The 27,343-nt window shown below is 40.8% G+C and overlaps 1 protein-coding gene across 3 annotated transcripts in view; it reads left to right on the top strand.

Annotated features, from left to right (window-relative positions):
* The window catches only part of LOC126194894 (F-box only protein 22-like), a 213,153-nt gene that overhangs the window by 46,940 nt on the left and 138,870 nt on the right, over positions 1–27,343 (top strand). For all 3 annotated transcript variants that reach the window (XM_049933246.1, XM_049933247.1, XM_049933245.1), the window contains exon 3: positions 23,332–23,422. In XM_049933246.1, the coding sequence (XP_049789203.1) occupies positions 23,332–23,422 (91 nt within the window). The remainder of the gene's footprint in view (positions 1–23,331; positions 23,423–27,343) is intronic.

Below are 27,343 nucleotides of genomic sequence, written 5' to 3'. Positions count from 1 at the left end.
TGAAAGTCCTTGAACAGACTACGAGGGACAATCTCCTTAAATGGAACTTCCAACTGCCATCACAACACAGTGCGAATGCAGTGAATTGCAGTCAACTCGGCATCTCTTCAAATATAACTCATGCCCAACCAGTTGTAGCATGAAGTACTTAACATCTTCAGCACCCAATGCTATCGAAATTGCCCAATTCTGGGTGAATAGTGTATAGTTTTTTTTGTATGTATTGGATATGTGTTTATTTTAGTGTACCTCTGACACGAATAAAGAAAGAAGATCTCAGAGTAGCACTTGCAGGCTATGTCGTCAATTACTTGCTGGATTTATTCCAATCTCTGTCTTCCTCTATAATTTTTGCTCTCTATACCTCCCTCTAGTACCATGGAAGTAATTCTCTGATGTCTTAACAGATGTCTTATCAACCTGTCCCTTCTCCTTGTCAACGTTATCCACATACTCCTTTCCTCTCCGATTTTGCACAGAACCTCCTCATTCCTTACCTTATAAGTCCACCTAATTTTTCCTATTCGTCTGTTGCACCACATCTCAAATGCTTTGATACTCTTCTGTTCCGGTTTTGCCACAGTCCATGTTTCACTACCATACAAGTCTATGCTCTAAATGTACATTCTCAGAAATTTCATCCTCGAATCAACGCTTATGTTTGATACTAGTAAACTTCTGTTGGCCAGCAATGCCCTTTTTGCCAGTGCTAGTCAGCTTTTGATGTCCTCCTTGCTCCGTATGTCACTGGCTATTTTGCTGCCTAGGTAGCAGAATTCTGTAACTTCATCTACTCCTTGACCATTAGCTCTGATGTTAAGTTTCTCGCATTTCTCATTTCTACTATTTCTCATTACTTTCATCTTTCTTCGATTTACTGTCATTCCATATTCTGCACTCATTAGACTGTTCATTCCATTCAGCAGATCCTGTAATTCTTCTTCACTTTCAGCCAGGATAACAATGTCATCAGCGAATCATGTCATTGATATCCTTTGACCTTGAATTTTGATTCCACTCCTGAACCTTTCTTTTATTTCCATCATTATTGTTCGATGTACAGATTGAACAGTACATACCTGTCTTACACCCTTTTTAATCCAAGCACTTTGTTCTTGGTCGTTCACTCTTATTATTCCCTCTTGGCTCTTGTACATATAGCATATTACCTCTCTCTCCCTATAGCTGACTTCTGTTTTTCTCAGAATTTTGAACATCTTGCACCATATTACATTGTAGAACACTTTTTCCAGGTCGACAAAACCTATAAACGTGTCTTGATTTTTCTTTAGTCGTGATTCCTATCAACCACAACGTCAGAATTGCTTCTCTGGTGCCTTTACCTTTCCTAAAGCCACACTGATTGTCATCTAACACACTCTCAATTTTCTTTTCTATTCTTGTATATCATTCTTGTCAGCAATATGGATGCATGAGCTGTTAAGCTGATTGCATGATAATTCTCGCACTTGTTTGCTCTTGCAGCCTTCGGAATTGTGTGATGATGTTTTTCCAAAAGTCAGATGGTATGTCATCAGACTCATACATTCTACATACCAATGTGAATAGTCATTGTGTTGCCACTTCCCCCAATGGTTTTAGGTTTTCTGATGGAATGTTATCTATCCCTTCTGCCTTATTTGATCTTAAGTCCTCTAAAGCTCTCTTAAATTCTAATACTGGATCACGTATCTCTTTTAAATCAACTCATGTTTCTTCTTCTATCACATTAGTCAAATCTTCCCCATCACAGAGACCTTCAATGTACCCTTTCCACCTACCCGCTCTCTCCTCTGCATTTAACAGTGGAATTCTCATTGGACCCTTGCTTTTAATTTCACCAAAGGTTGTTTTGACTTTCCTATATGCGGAGTCAGTCCTTCCGACAATCACTTCTTTTTCGATTTCTTCACATTTTTCATGCAGCCATTTCATCTTGACTTCCCTGTACTTTCTATTAATTTCGTTCTTCAGCAACTTGTATTTCTGAATTTCCCTGAACATTTTTGTACTTCCTTCTTTCATTGATCAACTGAAGCATTTCTTCTGTTACCCATCGTTTCTTCACAGTTACCTTCTTTGTACCTATGTTTTCCTTTCCAACTTTGGTGATTGGCCTTTTTAGAGATTTCCATTTCTCTTCAACTGTTCTACCTATTGAGCCATTCCTCATTCCAGTGCCCATAGCCTTAGAGAACTTAAAGTGTATCTCGTCATTCCTTAGTACTTTCGTATCACACTTCTTTGTGTATTGATTCTTCCTGACTAATCTCTTAAACTTCAGCCTACTCTTCATCACTACTACATTGAGATCTGAGTCTATATATTGTCCTTGGTACACGTTGCAATCCAGTATCTGAATTCGGAATCTCTGCCTGACCATGATGTAATCTAACTGACATCTTCCCATATTACCTGGCATTTCCAAGTCTACCTCCTCCTCTTGTGATTCTTGAACAGAGTATTCACTATTACTAGCTGAAATTTATTACAGAACTCAATTAGTCTTTCTCCTCTCTCATTCCTTGTCCCAAGTCCACATCTCCCTGTAACCTTTCCTTCCGCTTATTCCCCTACAACTGTATTCCAGTCCCCAGTGACTATTAGATTTTCATCTTCCTTTATGTACTGTATTACCCTTTCAATATCTTCATGTATACATGAACTATCATTATTGGTGTTGGTTTGTTGTCAAATCTGATAAGAACAACCCTATCTCTGAACTGTCACAGTAATGTTCTTTCTTCTGTACCTTCTTAGCCATAATGAGTCCAACTCCCGTTATACCATTTGCTGTTGCTGTCGATATTACCCTATATTCATCTGACCAGATACCCTTGTCTTCTTTCCATTTCACTTCACTGATTCCTAGTATATCTAGATTGAACCTTTACATTTCCCTTTTCAGATTTTCTAGCTCCCATACCACATTCAAACTTTTGACATTCCACACCCTGACTCGTAGAACGTTATCCTTTTGTTGGTTATTCAATATTCTTCTCATGGTCACCTGCTCCTTGGCAGTCCCCTCCCAGAGATCCAGATGGGGGCTATTTCGGAATCTTTTGCCAATGGAGAATCATCATGACACTTTTTCAATTACAGAACACATGTCCTGTGGATAAATGTTATATGTCTTTAACACAGTGGCTTCCTTTGCTTTCTGCATCCTCACGCCATTGGTCATTGCTGATTCTTCCATCTTTAGGGACAGTTTCCCACCCCAAGGACAAGAGAGTGCCCTTAACCTCTGTCCGCTCTTCTGCCCATTTTGACAAGGCCGTTGGCAAAGTGAGGGTGACTTCTTATGCTGAAAGTCTTCGTCTGCCAGTGTTGATTATTAATCAAAATTTAAGCTGTGGTGGGTTTCGAACCTGGGACCGAGGACATTTTAATTACTAATCAAAGGTGCTAACCCTCTTTTTTTTATTTTTTTATTTGAGGTGTTTGTTGTGTCTGTTGATTTTTTATTGTCTTTCATAGGTGCTAAACACAACATACAGAAACTAAAAGTGCCATTCAAACATCCAAATGTAAAAATGGCTCCTAACACTGTCTAGAGTTAGAGAGCATGTATCCAGGTTGGATTCTTGCAAACTTAAATGGTATTTAGTCCCCTGAATATACCAGGCATGAACGTTAGTTTCTGAACGTTGAGTTATCTCCACATTTCGCTTCTCATACCCAGAACACTGCAACTAGCCGGAGGACTCGTGAATAACAAACCCAAGTAATTGGAAAAACATGTTCTATATTTCACACGTCGCCGCAAGATATCATGATGCTCTTTCAGTATGTACCAGAAGTCTATGATCTTCTTGCTGTCAGTGCAATACAAATAATATGTCACCATCCCCTTTATCCAGTTTACGGCGTTTATTGTGGTGGTGGGAAAGTATACTCTGTCCGGGAACAGCAGGTCATCAGCTTTGATCGCCGTGTGCACTGTACACAGTAAAAGGGCCAGCATTTTCCTCGTTAGAAGCCAACAGTCAATTGCCGTGCAACAAACAAAACAGTACTCATTGGAGTCAATGACTGCACAGTGGGGGCATATCGATGTGTCAACCAGATGAATAGAGTGCAGTCATTGACGGTTCGGGATGTTGCAGTTCACCACTACGTCTGTAGGGAGAGAGGGAAGATGGACCATTTGCCATATTCTCTGACACTGTATCGCCAGGTATTTTGTTCGGCCACATTGCAAGATTGTTGCTGAAGGAAGCTTCGATATATGTCTTTCGTTGTGGGTAGCCTGGTCTCCAGCAAACTGTCCTGAATGTAACTGTAATTGATGAAGGAGTCCTGAAGATGTGCGAGCGGTGCTGTGATGTGGCCAACACTGACTGTTGGACATAGTGACTGGGGAGCCACTTCGTTGATCACAGTGCCCATTAAGGTGATGTACTCAATTATCCAATAGCTTTACATCATACTAAGAAATAGCGCATGCACCCTGTTCTTCATTTTTATGAGTCGGATGCCTCCTCCTGTCGATGGCAGTGTCAAGGTATCGTAACAGATTTTGAAGAGGAGGTCGGCACTTACGAAATGTCTGAAGGCTGACTGTAGTCTTGATTTGATCATGGTGGGCAACGGCAGTGTGTGTCCCAAGTGACTTATTTCAGTGCCAAATAGACGTTGACATAATGTGCATGCTGGAACATATCTATGGCGCACAGTGCATGTTGTCTTACTAATGTGCGAATGTGGCACAGTAGCCGTCGATAATTATCCGCCACTGTACTTTGTATGTTTCCATGGAACCCCACTCCCAAACACTTGAGTGGGGACCTTGGTAATGGACCCTGCTGTCCCTGGTGGCAGCCCTCTGCCCACTTCCATACATCAGGTCTTTCATAGGTTGATGACACTACCTACCACTGCTCCATACTGCTGGAGCCATTCAGTGTCACCTGGATTTTGTCTCCCGACTTGACGAAAAGAACAATTTCGTCGGCGTTGCACGGCAGTGGAAAGATGCGGTCCGTAGTTGGACGCATTCAAGTCGTCATCGAAGGCCTTGGAGTAGTGCAGGTTCAAGAGCTACTGCAAATAAGATGGCCGAAAGAGGGCAACCTTGCCACACTGAGTGCTGGATCATGAAATGTTCTGAGTTAACACCATTCACCAAAACTGTAGAGTTTGCGCCATTAATCAACCTCAAGATCTTGTCCGCAAACAAGGAGGGATTTCCATCTGTTCGTGACCCATCGTGGGAACACATGGTCCACTAGGTCGAAAGCATGTTCTAAATCCACTGCCACGAGGGCTTCTCGTAATCAACAAACTGACATCAATGCTACAAACCGACATCAATGCTATGACATCCCTGTATGCTCCTAGAGTTGTGTGTATATTGCTCTTCCCACCTAGACACATTTGATCTAAATGTATGTTGTCCTCTGTCACCACTTGAAGGTGAGCACGGAGGATACATGCAGAGATTTTGTAGTCTCCAATCAATAATGTCAAAGGCCGCTGGTCTTATGGTCTAAGAACACTACTTGGTTTTCGAATGGGTATCATGATACCCTCTGTGAACTCGGTAGGGACACTTAAGCTAGGTGTTATGTGTTCATTGTACATCTGTACCCATGTTGGTCCCATCGGAGGAGTAAAGGTGCGGTAGAACTCAAGAGGGAGCCCATCTGCTCCAGGGATTTGTTTAACGTACCACACTTTAGGGAGCGTCCAGATCACCTATGGTGATTTCAGCCATAAGGCCACTGCCTCAGTGGGCTGCTCGTCCGTTGCCATTTCGCGAAGCACATCTGTCTGTCCTGCTCTGTCCAGTGGTCTTCTGCGTAGAAACTGCGATAGTGGTGAGCAAAAGCACATGCAATATATTTCTGTAACATGGCCCACAATCCATCAGCCATTTCGATATCCTGTGTTAAGTGTATGTTGCTGCTGCTTTATTTCTCTCATTGTAGAGTGTAATGATGGTGATTCGTTGCGTAATCTGTCAAGCATCCTCACGCGTACTTTAACTCCTTCCATCTTCACTGCTGTAAGATGCAGCAGTTGTGCTTTGATACGTTGGACAACCTGCTGATGATCGGAAGAATGTGGTTGTTTTGCCAGCTCACGCAGGGCTGTGAAATAAAATTCGGAAATTGCCAGTTGCCAGTGTGACGTATCATGGCCATATCGTGTGAAAGTTCTGCATGAAGCTGGTTTGATGCAGCAGAGCCACCATTTAAGCGTTGAATCGTACGTACGTTGATGCCGTTGACATTGTCGCCATGTGACTTCAACCTCCCGTAAACAGTTCTCATCCCGCTGGTGAGTAACATTAAGTTTCCATGGGCCTTTACTGCACCATGTCATCTGTTGTGGTCGAGTGATGGTGCAGATGTAAGCCTGGTGGTCTGTAAAGGCCGTAGGCCACACCTTAGCATCAATCGTTCCCTTGCGTAGCCCACGGGACACATACACCGTGTCTAGTCGACTAGCCGAGTGGCTTATGAAGTGCATATATCCGCGGCTGTCACCGTGCGTCATTTCCCAGGTGTCATGCAGTGCAAGATCCCAGACCAGCATCTGTAATGCTAGGCAAAGAACGAAGTGTGGTCGTTGGTCGTCGAGCCACAGAATGGAGTTGAAATCGCTGATGACAATACAATTCTCCTGATGCCCTCGAAATAGCGGTGACACTTCCTTTGTGTAAAAGGTTGTGCATTCATGTCTCTTGGTCAAACCAGACGGTGCATAAACATTACCAAGCGGACATCCCCTACAGCCAGGGCAACACCATGGGTCGATGGTAAGTATTCCACATCTTCCACCACTATTCCTTCTCGTACCAGTATGGCTGTGCCACCACTATCGTCGTAACCCGTTTAACGATAGACATCATATCCATAAAACTCAACTGGGCCATCATTTCGTACCTCCTGCAGAAAAACTATAATGACATCCGCTGCCCGCAGCATGTCTTGCAGCATTCGCATCTTTACTCAAATGCGAATACCATTGGTGTTAACTGTACCAATACAGAAGGTGTGTGACATTTTATCGGTTATGCATTGCTGGAAAGTCACGCATATAGTGATCGGCCATCAACGGAGCATTCTTCCTGGACCGGGACCACACGACACGGCCACATTGGCTGCCGTGGACAAGGTTCCCTCCCGACTTGTTGTCGGTGAGAGCCACTGATTGAACATTGACCTCCTGCATCTCATCAGTTTGTTCCATTTCTTGTGTCCAATCTACTAATGCACTGGTGAGGACACTTGCTGTTGACGGGCATTCATCTGCAAGTGGGACATCATCTTGTTTCATATCTGTATCCACTGCATCTCTCTGGTGTGCCGGCTTCTCCACAGTTTGTAGCACTGACACTGTGGGTGTGACGTCCTGGCCTGGCATTGGAAACAAATCGTGATCATTCCCACTGTCTTTTGTTTGTCACCTCGGTTGTGGTGCTCCTCTTCTGTTGACAGCCGCCTCTTCTTTCACTTCTTCAGCCGCTGTTTTCATGGTGGACCTTCCACATCTGCTGAGTGGTGCTGTTCAGTGCAATCCTCTAGTGGATCCACTTCCATATCTGAAGATGGGTTCGATTGGAGTGTGGTAGGACGATGACTCCACCACTGTTGTGGGGTGTCTGGTTGGTGGTGTGACTGTCATGTGCCATCAGTGACGTGGGATTGGGGGTGACACTTGCAGACTCTACGGGCAATGGCGTGTCGTGCGCATTGCCCACGTCATTCCATAGCGCTTCCACGTACGTAATAGGCAGCGATGTTATCTGCTGTGGTAGGTCTTTTTTGTCCCGAGGTAGCTGTACTAGATGTCGCTGGAGACAGTCAGTTTGGATATGGCCTTCGTGCCCGCAGCCAGAGCAGTTTTTCGGTTGACCATTGTACATAACGATGGCTCAGCAGCCACATATTGTCACATAATTCTTATTTGGCGCACTCTGTTGGGTACAGGATACGTCTTGAAGCTGGTCCATTTCTCCGCAGCATGATTAAGGACTGTGCTGTAGGGGCCAAGTGCTGCGATAACCATGTCCGCAGGAACTTCAAAATGGAAGTTTGAATATACATATTGGTCTCACTGCGAGGCCAGCGTGATCAACAGAAACCACACCCTCGTTCCTGATTGGTAAATTGCTATCATCTCCTGGGGAGCTAGTTCACCACTTTGCACATGAAACTTTCAGTTTCGTGTGCTTTTGACCTTGTGTATTGTGCGTCGAACATGAACTTGAGATCGCCTTCCGGTAAGAAAGAGCCATCGTGATCTGTAGTAATCAATGCACCGCTATGCAAAGCCTCACAGATGTAAACAAAGCTCGCACTAAACAGCCGCGACCGGTGCGTTAGGATGTACTTTCCTCAGTCTTACGTGACATTCCACATCTGTGTGACACTGTTTGCCACATTTGTAACAAAAGTTAGTAAATTATTTACCAGTCATTACCTGTACTGTGCTCTCTGGTTTTCTACACTTAGTTGCGATATGACCTCTCAAGCCGCATGTAAAACATTTTAAGTCCTTGATTTCTTTTGAGCCCTTTACCATTTCCCTTCTGCAGTTAAACTTTACCCTCAGGGCCAGTCCCTGCTCTTTCATGGACAATATCACACTTTTCTCTTGCAGTGCTAACTCCACTGCCACTGCCAAACCGATTTCATCGCCTCGGCTTTGCACTATCGTATGAATTCTATCGTTGCTTAGGCCATGAATGAAACAAGCCCTTCCTAATGAATCTACCAACTCCATGGCGCCTATTACGTTCTCCTGACTTGTAACCCAACTTATGGCTTCCCTGAAATCTTTCTGCATTTCATCAATTCTGCTTGCCCATAACGAGATCGGCTCACCTTGTCCTTGCCTTGCCTTGCACACATAATAGTCTATAGTGTGTTTACTTAAACAGTTCTCTTCTAGAATGTACTTCACCTCTTTCCATGCACCTGCTCTTTTGCTGACTTGAAGTCTTGATCTTGCTTCACCTTAGCTTCTACAAATTTCAGTAACATTTCGTGTTCCTCTGTCTTAACTAATGCGAATGCCGCATCCACATTCTCGATAAACTTCCTAAAGTCTCATTTGTTCCCTTCAAACACTTTTGAAATGATACATAAAGCCTCCTTAACTGACATTTTACCACTATTGGCGGACAAATAAGATTCATTAGTTCAGGGCATTGTACCAATTTTGACAGTGTTAACACTCGAAAGATAAAATATAATTATAACAAGTTCTGATAGGTACCACTTCTTGTGATGTGTCATTCAGTGCTTGCACGCTGCTCGTGTGTCTGCACTGCCATGATGCATTGGCCACTGTCTTTTGCTGCGCCAGCCTCGTCACTCGCCTCAGCTGCCGCTGCTGCTATGGCAGCTGCCGCTGCTGCTGCATCTGCCTCTCAGGGGTCTGAACCCTCAGTTTAGAGCCTGCAAACCCCTGTGCCTTGTTGCTCTGCGCCATGCTGCTGTAGCCATGCGTTACCCTGCACCTGCTCGGACTTCTTTCACTCTGCTGTTGAGGGTCTGACTGTCTACTTGCACTGAAAGTTGCGAGTCGCCACAACTTTCTGCAGGTTGCTACTGTCACTGTAGCAATGTTTACTGGATTCCTTCAATGGATTCTACCTCCCAATTGCCTAAGTGCCTTTGTGGTACACCACTCTTGGCACCAAAATTTATTTATGTCACGTGCCAAGCATGAGTTTGCTTTAGGCTGAGCGACATTGTTCATAACCAGAGGTTAGCTGGTTGGCAGACTTTTGACCTAGCTAAGGAGTTACAGTCACTGGTCTGAAGGTAGAAAGGCTGTGAGGTGACTGAAGTAACTCTCCAGAAACTTTTAACAATTTGAGGTTTATTCAGAAATACAATGAATGGATTGTAATTGCTCTAGGTGAGATGCTTCCAATAAGCAGCCAATTCAGATACACAGATGGTGAAATGACCAACACCATTCTGTCTGCTCTAAGAATCCAATCCGCAAGACTACCTCAGAGTCTTGCCCATCAGCTCTAGTTGCTACAGCTGCTAAGTTAATAATGAGCATCAAAAGCGATACAGGGATTGGTGAACACAGGGTTGTCGTAGCAAGACTGAATATTGTAATCGCCAAATCCTTCAAAAAGAAACGAAAAACACCTATTCAAAAAAGCAGATAAAAATTCACTTGATGCCTTTCTGAGAGACAATCTCCACTCATTCTAAATTAATAATATAAGTGTAGACCAGATGCGACTTGAATTCAAAGAAATAGTATTGGGAGCAATTGAGAGATTTATACCAAATAAATTAACAAACGGCGGAGCTGATCCTCCTTGGTACACAAAACAGGTTAGAACACTGTTGCAGAAACAACAAAACAAACATGCCAAATTTAAACAGATGCAAAATCCTCAAGATTGGTGATCTTTTACAGAAGCTATAAATTTAGCGCGGACTTCAATGCGAGATGCTTATAACAGTTTACACAACAAAACTTTGTCTCGAAACCAGGCAGAAAATCCAAAGAGATTCTGGTTGTATGTGAAGTATGTTAGTGGCAAGAAAAAATCAGTGCCTTCTCTGCGTGATAGCAATGGAGATACTATCAAAGACTGTGCTGCCAAAGCAGAGTTACTAAACACAGCCTTTCGAAATGCCTTCACAAAAGAAGACGAAGTAAATATTCCAGAATTCGAATCGATAACAGCTGCCAACATGAGTAACATAGAAGTAAATATCCTCTGAGTAGTGAAGCAACTTAAATCACTTAATAAAAGCAAGTATTCTGGTCCATACTTAACAATCATATACAACCGTTTACTCCGTGAAAGATCCGTACCAATTTTCAAGGAAGGTAGTAGGAGTAAACCACTTAATTACAGGCCCATTCCACAGAATATTATTGCATACTCAATTGCAGGCTGGAAATGTGCATATTATGCCTGTTGTAGTGTTTTTATGTTATAGCTTGTATCCATTACTCTTAACACATACCAGATAGCTTATACATTTGCTCTGAGAGCTTGAACATGTATGTTCCAATTTAGATCACTTTACCAAAAAAAAAAAAAACCTCATCATTGATCAGTTTAAAATTTGGTTGGTTGTTTTCAAAGAGTGGTAATTTTGTTGCCTTCTGTGGCACGTGTGAAAGCTCACGGCTATAGCTTTTTAAAGTATGTACATATTTTTCAGATGAGTTTGTCAGCTCCATAAGTGATAGATATGCTGACACCTGGTGAATTTCTTTCTCTAATCCACTGATTAAAATGCTGGTGCCTTCTGCTTACAGTTTTCTCAGGACATCGATATGGAAGGGAAAGGGAATCAAACCTATTGTGGATTCTTGCAATACATAATGTTTGTTTATAGTTTTTTCTAACAAGTATGTTGTTATATGGAGTTAGCAAGATGTGATGTCCGAACACAGGAGACATTTACGTAAATGGGCATAGGAAGAGCGTACAGGAAGCATGAACATGGAGTCTGTGTAATACTATTAGCGAAACTAGTAAGATGTCTCACAAGTTTCGTACCTCTGTCAGCCTGTATAATGTTGCAATTGAGTGGTAGCCCTAGTGGTATAATACAAGTGTATACCCCTACAATGGACAAGGAAAATGAAGAGATAAGAATTTTATGATAGTATAAATGGAATATGATTTGACAGTTGTGATGGGAAATTTAATCTGAAAGTAGGGGAAGGTATAAGATCAGACATGTTAGGACTATTTGGACTAGGAGAGAGGAATTCTAGAGGTGATGATCTCGAAAATTTTGTGGTGTCAATTTGTCTAGTGATTCTGAACACCTGGTTTAAACTTCCACCTAGAAGATTGTATACAGGGAAGTCCCCAATGGACGGGCCTGGGAAATGTGTGAGAAACCAGATTGATTTCATACTAGTAAATGAATGTTTCAGGATCAGTTGCTGCACATCAGTAAAAACATACCAGGGAGCAGATGTAAACTCTGACCCACAGATTGTAGGAGTTAATAAAGTTAGAATGAAGAGAGTGAAGAGAAAGAAAAAGCAGATCTACAATTTGAGAAAAATCAAAGATCTGATAGAAAAGCAGAATATACAAACAGAACTCAACTTGGCAATTAACACAGAAGACATCACAAGTAACAATGTCCATTTAGAATTGAACAGAATCCAGAATGTTGTACAGCAAATAAAAGAAAAGTACACGAAACCAAAGAGAAAGGGCAAGTAGTCATGGATCCTGAATCTGATAGAGGAAGAAAGATTAAATAAGGGAAACCCAACGGAATACAGGAAGATAAACATGGGCATCAGAAGAAAAATAAGCGACGCAAAAGAAAAAGTGGAGCAATGTGAGGAAATCGAGTTTTATCAAAGTAAATGTGATAGTTTCAATGTACACAAGAAAGTCAAAGACATAAGAGGGAAATACAGGAAGAGCATCAGTGGAAAATTAGTGGATGAAGCAAGGAACTTGATGGTGGGATTAGAAGACAAGAAAAAGTCATGGAAAAATATATATAAAATTTATTTTATGACACTATATGTACTTTTAATCCAAGTCCAAATGAAACAAGGGGTACAGATATGCTAGAAGTAGAGGTTCAAACAGCCATCAGCCAGCTGGGGAACAGAAAGGCTGAGAGACCAGATAAAGTAGAAACAGAGTTCTTAAAATTGATGGATGAAGAGTGTGTAAAATGGTTAACCCAAATTTTCAATTGAATTTATGTATATGGAAAAATTCTATCAAAGTTGCCGAAATTAGAGTTCATTACCCCGTCAAAAAAAGCCAAATGCAAAACAATGCAGAGATTATTGTACAATAAGCTTAATGAACCATATCATGAAATTATTTCTGAGCATGATACACAGAAGAATATGTAGACTATGTGAGGAACAGATGACCCCTAATCAGTTTGGGCTTGTTAATGCTGTGGGTACAAGAGAAGCCTTGTTCATTGTACAAGTATTGTTTCAGAGATGTAAACAAAAGTGTATTTGCTTGCCTAATAGATTACCAGAAGGCTTGTGATAGAGTAAAATATGACAAATTAACGGAGATTTTGAGCAATATTGGAATGGAGGAAAGAGATCTGTGAATCATCAAGAACGTATACTGGAATCAAACAGCATTATGGGCTTGAAACAAAAACCACATGGACAAAACTCATGGTCATAAGTAAGGAAAATATTACAGGAGAAAACTTAGAAAGAATAAAACAATATACATACCTTGGAACCATAATAAATGAAAATTGGGGTAACTCGTAAGAAATCAAGATTTGCATTGAGAAATCAAGAAGTGTGCTTCAGAAAAGGAGTGCTGTCTTCAAAAGCTGTCACCTAACTGTAAGAACAAAAATCAGGCTTTTGCACTGCTGTGTATATTCTGTCCTCCTGTGTGGAGTAGAGACATGGACCTCAAATAAAAACACTGAGAAGAAGCTGGAGGCCTTTGAATTGTGGCTTTATAGGTGGGTCCTGAAAATACCTTGGACCCAGAGAGAGACAAATGTGGAAGTTTTGTGAAGAATAATCACAACACCTAAATTAATCAAGGTAGGAAATGACGAAAGTAGCAATATCTAGGACACATCATGTGTAATACAAATAGATATTATTTGCTACAAAAATACTTTAGGGAAAATCAACTGCAAAAGAGGTCCTGGACGAAGATGAATATCTTGGTTTGACAACTGTAGATTCTAGTTCAATATGTCTTCAACAGAACCATTCCATGTTGCTATCAACAAGAGAAGAATAGTCATCATGATCACCAGCATGCATAGGCACTGAAAGAAGCTATTGTTCTTATGGTGCTTCCTGTGGTTGTGCCTTTTAAAGAATAACTTCTTATTGCCAGTTAGTAAGATTTGATCAAATCTAATTCCCTATCTTTCCAGGTTATTTACGAGAGTTGCGTGATCTATAATATAAAACACTTTTTATGTACATGTAATTTTATGTTCATAATTGTACGTTAAACTGTTTAAGTTATAAACTTCTTATCTAGTCACTCTACTCCACATTTATTCATTTTATTTTAGCCATCTCAGTGCATGCTGAAAGATGCATCATTTAATACATCCATTTACCTCCACTCCCTTTCCATTTCCATCCTAATTGTGTATGAGAAAAGCAATTGTAGGAAGCTTCTGCATAAATGCGGGATGTAATTACACATAGACTATATGTTACAGCACACAAATCAATCAGGTCGCCACATAGGTGCCGACTGGTTTTCTAACTGCAAGTAATCAGTTGTTGTTCTGGGTAAATTCGTGCCCCCCCCCCCCCCTCAACTACAAAAAAAAAAAAAAAAAAAAAAAAAAAAAAAAAAAAAAAATTTTGCTGGTCACCTGACCTGGGGAGGTTGGGGTGCTGAGCCACCACTGCACTTCCACTAAAGGGAGAAATAAATAATAGTCAGTTTATGAAATTGCTTGTTGATCCAGGCAGAATCACATTCAATGTCTGCATTGCATGAAAGTTGCAGCCTCTTCACGTGACGTCTGGCACAGCACAGCGTAGTATGCATGCCATCCGTGTCTCGATTTGGTGTGGCCACTGTATTGCTAGGAGTGAGAGATGCACTTGGGCCCGTGCTGTAGTGGAGTATGTATCAGCACAATTTTAGGCATTCAGTTACATCAGTTGAAATTGATTAGTGACTTAACTTTCTTTTACCTGGATAGTTAGTGACCTGTCACACTATGCAGTTACTAGATCAGGCTGTGCTAAGGCTACTCCACAGTTTTAAATTGCACGCTTCAACATAAAAGGATGTGTTCTGTCATAGCCAGGTCTCTGAAAACAAATGTGGCTTGTTTATAATATAAGGCAGGTGTTGGCTGCAGCTCTTTTCTTCCATGGGTTACATATCCAGGTTTTGTGCATTAGGTGCAGCAGACAGAGAAACAACTCACTTGGCAAACATAGAGGCTCACCATAAACGAGCTGTGCCACAGATGCCTGACAGTCCTCCTCCATTGCACTCCACAGTCCAAGGAGCACTAGTGAGACTGTGTCCACCTGAGACCAAGTTGTGTAGCTCTTTATGACAGCCTTAAGAAGACAGTAAAAGCCGTCTACCATACCATTAGAAGCCACATGACACAGCGTCATTCTTCTGAGGTGAATGCCATACAGTCGTGCCATGGAATGGAACACCACAGCATCCCATTGGTAACTTTGGCCAAATGTCACCTGTGCCATACAACTTTAAGTAGTGACATCAGCCATACCGATCTCTGTCTCACCTTTTAGTGGTAAAATTTATGGGAAGCTCATGAATCTTTCAATCACTGTAAGTCAGCAGCAGAAGTTGTGAGAAACGGGTACTGGGCCAATGAGTTTCACATGCAAAAGTCTAATTTGGGGGCAGCTGGTGAAATGATGAAGATGTGGCCTTAGACTATAAACCTGAAATATTTTGTGGCACCGTAGGCAGCCAGGAGCTCTGTATAAAATAGTGGCCAAGAACACTGTTTTTCTGGTACCTTTTTGGAGAAAAACTCTAAGGGGTTGCTGCAGAGCTGCATCCACAGAATAGGCTGACACCTCTAAAAACATTGTCAGAGGGACTCCAGCAACAGGATATGCGAGCAGTGCAATCCAGGACAGGCTGGTTCGATGTGCTTTGAATACTTCTTGTAGGTCATTATTCCACATGGGGGTTATAGAGCCATGCACTGTAAGCCCAAATAGCATCACATGTAGTGTCACTCAGACTTTGACACTGTGAGGCATAAAACCGGCACTATGAGATATAAAATGACAATGAAGGCTGTTACATGTAGACACAGTTCCCGCAATGGCATCAGGACCGGGTACTATCTTAACAGGGCAACCTTCTCTGAAGTTGGAGACGGCATATAAATTGAATCCGACATAGCCCACATTCGTAGTGCTGATAACATAGATAGTACAGATGATAGAGACACTGTTGTGACTATTAAGTCTTTCACAACAGAGTCCTTGCATAAAAAGTTCTTGGTTTACTTGCTGTGTCAAATTTGGGTAAAATCCGGACCTTTCGATGGCTACCTCTGTCATCTTCGTCAGGGGTAAAACTGACTGTCATGGACCAGTGAGGCTTCCGCTTTTTAAGCAGTGGACGCCACCTCTGTACGCACCGTTTTCACTGTGACGTCATCCAGCCAATGAGAAGCCGTCCACTGCTTAAAAAGTGGAAGCCTGACCTGTCCACGACAGTCAGTTTTATCCCTGACGAAGATGACGGAGGTAGTCATCGAAAGCTTGGGATTTTATCCAAATTTGACTTGGCAAGCAAACCGAGAACTTTTTATGCGATAGAGACACTGGTTGTAATGCAGTGACTTCAGAATGAATAACGACGAGATGGACTCAGCAGAGCAGAGTGGCAAGGAGATTAGGTGCAGGTCCTTCCAGATGATTTGATCTTTCTCAAGGTTCAAAAGACACCATTAAGCTGCATGTGCACATCCTCTGGGCATACTGTGTTGCGATCTCCACCTGAAAAGATCCAGTAACATTAGACACATCCAGAAAGCCTCAGTGTACTCACACCATTCTTCATCTGTAAGAATGGCTTTTTTCTGTGCCAGAAGTAAGTTTGCATAAGGATGGAATTTTAATCAAAATATCCTATGGGAATGGAAATCCTGGGGAATCAAAGTAACACAGATAATTGCATGATGCAGACAGTCTGCATTAATGCTAGGAGTTGTGCAGCAGTAATCAGTACACAGTCATACTATCTTCAGTCAGACTCATTTAGGTTTTCTTCTGCATATTCAATTATTCATTCTGAAAATCAAGATTATTGGGCCTCAAAACTCAGCTTCACTTTCTTTACTAGATTCCAAGTGATTTGTCGTCATGATTAAGACATGGAGCTCTATTGAGAAAAACAGATCTAAGTCTCAGTTTGTCTGTCCTAAATTGAATTTTCTGTGCTTTGTGTAAATTACTGCAATCCAGAGTCTCCACTGAGTAGACAGTGTTGAGTTCATTTCCCCATCCATATCTAGTTGAACTTAGCTCTGCTCAGTGAGCAAACTGTTGAGAGGTTGATGAACACAAGTAGAAGACGATATTAACAACAGCCTTCTGCTCCTTTCAGAAGTAGTAGTTTTTGTTTCTTCTCCTGCATCTTTGTGTGCCTGGCATTGTCCTTTCCTCTGTTTATTCTTCTGTTTATAATTAGTTAATAAAATCTATTTCAAATTTTTCAATTAAATATTTATCAAATCTGGATTCAATTACAAGTGATGCAGTCGAGAAAACTTAAAGAGAATTTGAAAACATAATTATTTAAGTTGATTAGTTACTTAATTAAGATTAATGTTACTACTGATTGATTGCAAGCAAATAAAAAGAAATAAGTCTATAATTTGAGATTATTATCCAAACAGTTATATCATGAGCATGTGCTTAATGACATAGAAAGAGATACGAATTATAGGCTCATCATGGCAATGAATAATTTGTAAAGAAACAATAATGATTTTGATAGAATAATTAGCTATTTGTCTCGGACATTGATATTGTGCTGAGCGAACAATTGCGGTAAATTTTTTTTAATTAATTAAAGAATACATCATGTTCCATTAAGTATCTTGGAATTACTACATTCAGGCCATAACACATTTACACCTTAATGGTTTTTGTTCCTGATAATGTAATCATATATCGTTAAGCTCTCAGGTTTTCAAATGTTGTCGTTCGCAATCACCAACAATCATTGTTTCCTTGTCATCCCGTCCAGTAAGTCTCCCCTCATGCGAGGGTCTGGGCAACTTTTCTGAACACTCCCTACTTTCCTAAACCTCACTAGTCATTTTCCTTCAGCTCTCTTCCTTCCTCTTCAATCCTTCTGCCTGAAGAAGGAACAGCTAGCTTCAAAGGATTGCAAATTTCAATATGTTGATTAGTGTGTTCTCTTGCTGCCACTTGGCGAGTAGATCTTTTGTCCGTTCATTTTCAAAAATTGATTATTTTCATTGAAAATATAATCAGTTTCAGTTGAAATGCAATTTACAAAATCACAATACAAGACACAAAAATAATTTTCATGTTGATTTTGCTGACTAATCTGGTATTCAGAGTTAAGTTACAGACTCTGATGTAGTTCTGTTCAACAAACACTATAACATAAAGCAAGACATTATGAATCCCTCATATCAACATCTTCATTTCCCCTCTATCCAACATCTGGTCAGGTTGGGATATCAATGATCCATCGCCACTTTACTCGGTCTTTCCACCATTCTTCTTCCACAATTTGGTTCCATAGTAGGTTTCTCCTCCTTAAACTCATCTTTCTCGGTCTTCCTCTTGGCCTCTTGCCCTCAATCTTGAACGCCATCATTCTTCTTGGTATTCTTCCCTCTCCCATCCTCTTCACGTGCCCAAACCATTTTAATCTATTCTTTTCAATTTTCTCAGTCAACTTCTCCACCCCAATTTCCTTCCTAACATCTTCATTTTTCACTATGTCTCTTCTCGTCTTCCCTAGCATACTTCTCAGAAACTTCATTTCACTGGATTTTATCGTACTCTACTCTCCTCTCTTCTAGTCATAGTCCAAGTCTCTGAGCTGTAAATTAGTATGGCTGTGAAGTAATGTCTTGTATAGCACCAGTCTGCACCTCATTGGTACTTCCCTTCCCCATACCAAACCCCTCACGCACTGGTAAAATTTACTACTTTGTTGTATTCTTTTGCTAATTTCTGTCTCCAAACAAGCTTTCACCATTAATGCACTTGCAAAATATTTAAAGTTGTCCACTATTGCAATATCCTGTCCCTTAATATGAATTAGTTCTTGCCCTTTCTATCCCCTCTGGTTACCACCATGGTCTTGCTTTTCTCCACACTAAATTTCATTCCATATTTCTTGACCTTATCATTTAGGATGTCTATTTGTTTTTGTACCTCCTTACTGCTTGTTCCCCACATCACAATATTATCTGCAAATAGTAACAGCTTCATCTCCCTTCCTCTATGGGCTTCTTTCGTCTCTTTGACTATTTCAGTCATCACCATTATAAATAGTAGTGGTGATATCACACTTAACATTCTTAAACCATTCAGTTCTTCCAACTGGTATCTGTACACAGCTAGAGCTTTTTTCATACATTTCCTGGATGACTTCAAGTGTTTGCTTTCCGACTCCCTTTCTCTTCAAGGTTACCCATTCCTTTACCCTGGGAACGCTCTTTCCCATACTTCCAATGTCTATCCATCAACTGTCTCATACTAAAGATTGGGTCCACTGTTGATCTACTATGACGAAAGCCATACTACTCCTCTTCTAACTGCCCTCCCACTTTTTCTCTCACTCTTCTTTCCAGTATCCTCTCCATTATTTTTGCTACTTGGGATTTGAGTGTGATCCCTCAATAGCTGTCATATACTTTCCTGTCACCCTTCTTGAAAACTGGGATTATTATTCCCTTTCCCCATTCTTCAGGTACAAATTTTTGGTTCCAAATGCATCTTATTAGTCTATATAGCCACTGTAGCCCAACTGGTCCAGATGCCTTTATCATCTCCACAATAATTTCATCTATCCCAGGTGCCTTTCCCATTTTCATTTTTCTCAGAGCTAGTTCCACTTCTAACACCATTATATCCTGCTCTTCTTCCAGATCCGTGCCCCCCTGCCGTACTTCTATTCCCTTTCCAGTGCCGTTCTTCACATTTAGTAATTTATGAAAGTACTCTTTCCATCGTTTCCTTATCTCCTATGGTTGCATTAATAGCTCTCCGCTATACCCTTTCACTAGCTTTGTGTATGCTTTTTCTTTCCTCATACTCTTTGTAATTCCATATATCATCCTCTTACCACTAGTAACATCTTTTTCCAACTCTCGGGTGAATTTCTCCCAGTTTTTCCTCTTTTCTTCTGCTACCATTTTCTTACACTTATTTTTACTATCCTGTTATTTCCTTTTACTTTCAGCTGTTCGGTCTCTGTTCCATTCATGCCAGGCTTTCTTCTTTTCTTTTACTGCCTCTTTCACCCTCTCATTTCACTATGGTGTCTCCTTTTCCTTTACCCTTCCGGACACTCTGCCACAGGTCTTCTCTGCAGAGCTTACAAACGCTTCTTTGAACTTACCCCATTCTTCTACCATATTGCCATACTCGGTGTTAGGGATTTTACACTCAAGAAACTCCTTAAACTTTTCTTGTACCATGCCATCCTTTAGTTTCCACGCTTTTATTTCCTTTCCTTTTCTTCCTTTATGTCTTTCAATTAATCGACTCTCATGTTTGCCACCACCATTCAATGGTCTCCTGGGAGTGCAGTTACATCCGTCAACTGTCTCCGATTTTTCTTTTCCACCAGAAAGTAATCAATGACCATCTTTGTCCGTCTATCACCCCATCCATATCGCGTTATCTTTTGGCTATTCTTTTTACAGAACCACGTGTTGCCCACAACCAGCCTGTTCCTTTCACAGAAGTCAACCAGTTTCTCTCCTTCCTGATTTTTCCTCCCATATCGGCCAATTATCTCCTCCTTCCCTAGCCTTTCTTTGCCTACCTGCGCATTCAGGTCACCCATTACTATTGCTTCCACATCTGTAATATTACTCTCTAATACTTCTAGAAAATCCTCTATGTTCTCTTCTTTATTTCCTGTTTGAGGTGCATGTAGTTGGATGAAGTCCTTCACTACATTCCTTTTCCTCATCCGAATCCTCATCACCCTATCACTTGTGTATTCTACTGCTTCCACATATTCCTCTAGGTTTGGTTTTTCTATGATACCTACTCCATTTTTGGCTTCCTGTCCACCACTCCAGTAGAGTGCGTAGCCTGCCCTCATTTTCCTCCTTCCTCTTCCCTTCCATCTAACTTCACTAAGTCCCATCAGTTCTATGTTCTCCTTTTCCTTGAAGTCTATCAACTCTTCCACCTTCCCAGTAAGGGTCATCACATTAATGATACCCACCTTCATTGTGTTGGTGCCTAGTCGCCCACTTCTCACAGTTCCCCCAGCACCCCAAGAACTGCGTGTCGCCTGCAGGGAATGCCTGAGCCTTTTCCGAGGCTGGTTCTGGAGTACTATTTCATATATAGGCCATTATTACAATAGGGTCACCACTCCCAAAGGCATTTTAGAGCTTCTGCCAGCATAAGTTTAGGCCGCTCCTAACATGGAGAACAGACGCTGTTTGTAGCCGCCCCTCTGTAGTACAGACACTACGCGAAGTAAGGTACGAAGACAGTTCTTCCACTTTTCCACCATTGGGACGTGTAAAATCTTCTTCCGCTTTCCAACCGTTGTCTATCTTCACCTGTTACCCTGGCGAGGGGCCCTTACAGGGTACTACCATCCGGAGCCAGATGGACCCAGGTTTTTTAACAAGGTTGTTACTCCTCCTCCTCCTCCTCCTCCTCCTCCTCTTCCTCTTCCTCTTCCTCCCTCACCTATTGCAAGGTGAGGCCCTGGGCTTGGGACCGGCACTGACGGTCAAAATGAAATTAAAAATGCACTTCATTAGCCACTTCTGCAAAATATCTGAGAATCTAGTTTCAAAGACTGAAAATTCCATAGCTGTATGGCAGTAGCAAAATTCATTGGAAGACTGTTCGACAAAGCAATAGCGTATTGAAACAGGCCCTGATGTCACAGTTTTAAGCAACTATTTTCTTAAAAAAAAATACCGGTATAAACAAGTAAACATAAAGCTATCAATAAAAGATAAACAACAGATATTAAATATAACTGAGAAAGCATCAGCATTTTTCAAAGCAGTAGATTTTCTTCTAATTTACGAGATTGAATTTGACTGATGTAATCATAAACATACTTAAGCATTGTAATTATAGTTTATTGTTGATACAATGTACAGATTAATTTTCTGAGCATTGATTTACCGTTATATGAAACACATCCCGGGCACTTCTCCGAGTTAACGGGATCTGGAGAGCATGACGAATAAATAAAAGAACGATCATATGTGGAATGAGTCAAGGTATACATTAGCTGTCTGGCACCAGTTTTGTACATTACACACACAACTAACTGCTATTTACTGTTTGCGCCTAAAAAGACAAAATCTTTGTAAGAATATTTGCAGGAAAACTTTGGAAATAGCTGCTCTTTTCCACATTTATTTTGAGTTCTTACTGTTTGTCTCCTACTTCTAGCTTAATTATGGCTTATGCATGACCACATTGATATAAATATTAGTCGTGAACAGACTGTAAGAATAGAGGGATGTTTACGGTGGACATTCATACTTGTTGTGCAGCAACAGGAGAATCTTTAAGTCTTGATAATCAAACAATATGCAAAGAGTGCTGTAAATAAAATCTGTTTAAGTTTTCATTTGATATGTGTGTGTTCTCATTTTGTCAATTTTTATCAAATGGGAACTCCAGAAAGCAGTTCCTCTCTTTGAAATAGTTTTGAAAAACACAGTTAATCTTCAGGTGATTTTTTTATGAACAACAAATGCTATTAAAGAATAAATCTACTGGAAAATGTGTTTAAGAACTCCATGATCTTTGATGATGCCTGTACAAGATCTACTATTTACTTTACTCAAGATTCATACTTGTCAAATAAATTGAATAAATAAATTATTTACTATAGCCTCACTGCCCCGGAAGATAATACTTTAAGGTAGCAGAGGGTGAATGTATGCAAAGTAAGCAAATACCCAGTTCTTTGTGTCAGCATAATCGGAAGGACTGTGAAGTGCAACAATTTCTGAACTGTGGTTTCTGTTCCAACATGTTAAGCAGTTAATCACTGTGTAATTTTACACCCATATTTTATGTAGACTATTAATGTCTGTTTCAACTTTCATAATGTGTGTGTTCATCTTATAATTTATACTGTAATTGGATAGGTTAAAAATCTACTCACCAAGTGGTGACAGTAGAAAACATGTATGACCGTTAAAGAAATGTGCTAGATTTTGGAGCCGCTGGCTCTTTTTCCTGGCAGAGGGTTGAAGAGGAAGGAAGAATGAAGGAAAATGACTGGAGAGGTTTAGGAAATGGGGAAGAGTTTAGAAAAGGCATCCAGGAGACTTCCTGGATGACATGAGAAGTCCGTAAGTCCTGTCCCGTAAGTCTCCCCGACTCGGAGTTCTAGATGACTTTCCTGAACTCTCCTCATTTCCTAAACTTTATCGTGTTGCTTGACCCCTCTTCCTTCCCCTTCATCCCTTCTGCCAGAAGTAGGAGTCACTGGTTCCAAAGTCTTGCACATTTCTTTGACCTTCATATATGTTTTCTCCTGCTGCTGCTTAGTGAGTGGATTTATTATTTATCCAATTATGTTATGTTTTCAAAAATTATTTTCATTGTTATATTGTATGCTGATTCTTATTAGCTTTTTTTTCTTTTCTGTTACAGAAGTAAGACTGCGATGGCCAAAGCAAATTCATCAAAGACCAAAAATAAGACCCCCACAATGTTCGGGGAGAAGAATAAAAGAGAAAGTGAGGTAATATACTTCAAAGAATATACTCTCCTTCTGTCCATTTTTGCATATGGTTGAAGCTAATAACATTCCTTAGCAGTCTGTACATAAACACTTTCACAGCCTTGCTGTTATGTTATCATTAGAACAGCTCTTAAAAGAAATTGTAAAGATAGTGGAAAAAATGTAGTATCACTGTAGTAGCAAAATTTGACTGTTGTTGAGCATGTTACATTTGGAGTTTAAGTGCTTTTCAAGTGTAGCTTTTGTTTTCTCTATTTCTCACAGCATACGATTGGAAATACTGTTCTTGTAATACTATTCATAAAAATATAAAATTTTGTCACGGTTTTCCTATGTAACTCTTAACATAATATTGCTTTTTAATAGAAGTAATTAAATATAAGTGACAAATTTTAAGTGAAATTTATAAGCAAGATAAAAATATTTAAATCAATACTTGTGAATTACACTAATCATGACCGCAGTGTTGAAGAGGTGAGTACAGTATAATTACATATTTAATAGCTCCACCGTGCTTTAGACAATTTTTACCCCAAAATCTCGCTTCACCTGGTTATATCTTCATTGGTTCTAAATAATTTATCATCGATTGTGGTACTTTCAGTTTATCAAAATAATGGTTAAAATAAGGCAATTAAACCAGAAAGATACGGGAAAAAATATTCAGGTAACGAATTTAAAATTGGGTTATTAAAGATACTCAGTCTCCCAACATTTGGATGGTGTCTGCATTGTCAGAATCACTCAAATTGGATGGCTACAAAATGAAACATCTGAAATTCCAATGGGTAGCAGCTGCAAGATGTGTCAGGAGCACTGGGAGCTGCAGGTATGGACCTAGAAAGGTGTTCAAGTGAGACCCCAGAAGAAAACTATGTACAGAATTTAATCTGCATTTGGACATGAAAATAAAGACTCACTGGTGATGAAAATTCAACACATGACCATAAAGGCCTCATGTTGGAGACATGACTATGACTGAAGTAGGAAGGCCAGGCAACCAAACAGCCCTGTTGACTTAGTGTTATTGAAAGTGCTGGCACGCAGTGTGTCCCAGAGAAGTGGCTAACAAGAAGTATGGGAATATGCTGCTAGGGGGTGCCAAGATGGAGACAGAAGAAACCTGATTACGTATCAATTGAAGGCTGAGAACTGTTACAAAATAAAGAGGAGAAAGATAATGAGTAATATAACTAATACATGGAGGGGAATTGCAGGGCGTGCAGTACGCTGCTACATAGAATTAAAAATTCCTTGATAAAACAATAATTAATATAAAAAGATTATAAGTGACCTATAGAAATTGTAACAAACTCATTAGGGGAACAATTAAATGGGGCTGTGTCATAGCCTAATACTAGACATAGGTAACACAAATACATACATATATGGGCTGACAAAGGAATCTGACTGCAAAGACCAGTATGGAAAAAGAAAAAGTTAAACGGTACCTGAAGAAAGAGCTTACAGTGGGAAATTTAGGGAGAGGGGAGGGCATAGGCTGTCGAAATTTGAGAGGATGCCGTAATGTCCAAGTTTCGATGGCCATTCAGGGTGTAGTCAGGAAATTGATGGAGTGCAAAATATGGACCTAATGCAGAACAGAGGAAACCACTCAGCCTGCAAGATCCAGGCAATCACAGAGGGTGGGATTATTGGTAGTTGGGAGCTCCAATGTTAGGCACGTTATGGGGACCCTTAGGGACTTGGCTGACAAAAAGGGTAAGAAATCTAATGTGCACTCCGTGTTCGCACCAGGTGGGGTCATTCCAGATATGGAAAGGGTCCTCCTGGATGCCATGAAGAGCACAGGGTGCAGCCAACTGCAGGTGGTGGCTCACGTTGGTACCAATGATGTATGTCACTTTGGATCAGAAGAGATTGTCTCTGGTTTCGAGTGGCTAACAGAAGTGGTAAAGGCTGCCAGTCTTGCTTGCAGGATGAAAGCAGAGCTGACCATTTGCAGCATAGTCAACAGGACCGATTGCAGACCTCTGGTACAGAGCTGAGTGGAGGGTCTGAATCAGAGGCTCGGACAGTTCTGTGACCGTGTAGGCTGTAGATTCCTCGACTTACGCCAAAGGGTGGTTGGGTTTCGGGCTCCGCTGAATAGGTCAGGTGTCCACTGTATGCAGGAGGCAGCTACATGGGTAGCAGGGGCTGTGTTATGTGGACTGGGTGGTTTTTTAAGTTAGAGGGTCTCGGGAAAACACAAGAAGGGCTTCAGTCACAAAGGGTCCGGCTGAACACAGGCGCTACGGTCGCAGGTTCGAATCCTGCCTCAGGCATGGATGTGTGTGATGTTCTTAGGTTAGTTAGGTTTAACTAGTTCTAAGTTCTAGGGGACTAATGACCTCAGCAGTTGAGTCCCATAGTGCTCAGAGCCATTTGAACCAGCCTGAACACAGGAAGAACGTAGATACAGGAAACATTGTTATAACAGCTGTAAATTGTCATAGCTATGTTGGGAAAGTACCAGAGCTCCAAGCACTAATAGGAAGCACTGATGCTGAAATTGTTATAGGCACTGACAGCTGGCTAAAGCCGTATATAAGCTCAGCCAAAATTTTTGCGAAGAACCTAACGGTGTTCCGAAAGGATAGGCTAAACATGGTTGGCGGTGGCGTGTTTGTTGCTGTCAGAAGTAGTTAAACTTGTCGCGAAATTGAAGTAGATACTTCCTGTGAGTTATTATGGGCAGAGGTCATTGTTGGCAACCGGAATAAAATAATAATTGGATCCTTTTACCGACCTTCCTATTCAGATGATACAGTTGTTGAAAGGTTCAAAGAAAACTTGAGTTTGATTTCAAACACGTAGCCAACTCACACGATAATAGTTGGTGGTGACTTTAATTTATCCTTGATATGTTGGCGAAAATACATGTTTAATTCTGGAGGTACGCATAAAATATCATCCGAAATTGTGCTAAACGCATTCTCTGAAAATTCTTTCGAGCAGTTAGTTCATGAGCTCACGTGAATAGTAAACGGTTGTGAAAACACACTTGACCTCTTAGCAACAAATAATCCTGAGTTAATAATGAGCATCAAAACTGATTCAGGGATTAGTGAACACAGAGCTGTCGTGGCAAGATTGAATAATGTAAGCCCCAAATCCTCAAAAAATAAGCGAAAAATATACCTATTCAAAAAAGCAGATAAAAATTCACTTGACACCTTTCTGAGAGACAATCTCCACTCACTCCAAATCAATAATATAAGTGTAGACCAGATGTGGCTTAAATTCAAGGAAATAGTATTGGCAGCAGTTGAGAGATTTATACCAAATAAATTAACAAACGACGGAGCTGATCCTCCTTGGTACACAAAACGTGTTAGAACATTGTTGCAGAAACAATGAAACAAACATGCCAAATTTAAACAGATGCGAAATCCCCTAGATTGGTGATCTTTTACAGAAGCATGAAATGTAGTGCGGACTTCAGTGCGAGATGCCTACAACAGTTTCCACAACGAAACTTTGTCTGGAAACCTGGCGGAAAATCTAAAGAGATTCTGGCCGTATTTGAAGTATGTTAGCGGCAAGAAACAATCAGTGCCTTCTCTGCATGATAGCAATGGAGATACTATCAAAGACAGTGCTACCAAAGCAGAGTTACTAAACACAGCCTTCCGAAATGCCTTCACAAAAGAAGACGAAGTAAATATTCCAGAATTTGAATCGATAACAGCTGCCAACATGAGTAACATAGAAGTAAATATCCTCTGAGTAGTGAAGCAACTTAAATCACTTAATAAAAGCAAGTCTTCTGGTCCAGACTGGATACCTATTAGGTTCCTTTCGGAGTATGCTGATGCATTAGCTCCATACTTAACGATCATTTACAACCGTTTGCTCGACAGAAGATCCGTACCCAATGACTGGAAAGTTGCACAGGTCACACCAATATTCAAGAAA

The sequence above is a fragment of the Schistocerca nitens genome, chromosome 7, assembly GCF_023898315.1.
Source record: "Schistocerca nitens isolate TAMUIC-IGC-003100 chromosome 7, iqSchNite1.1, whole genome shotgun sequence".
Lineage (NCBI taxonomy): Eukaryota > Metazoa > Arthropoda > Insecta > Orthoptera > Acrididae > Schistocerca > Schistocerca nitens.
The sequence above is the reverse complement of the archived record's forward strand: the minus strand, read 5'-3'. Positions and strand labels throughout refer to the sequence as shown.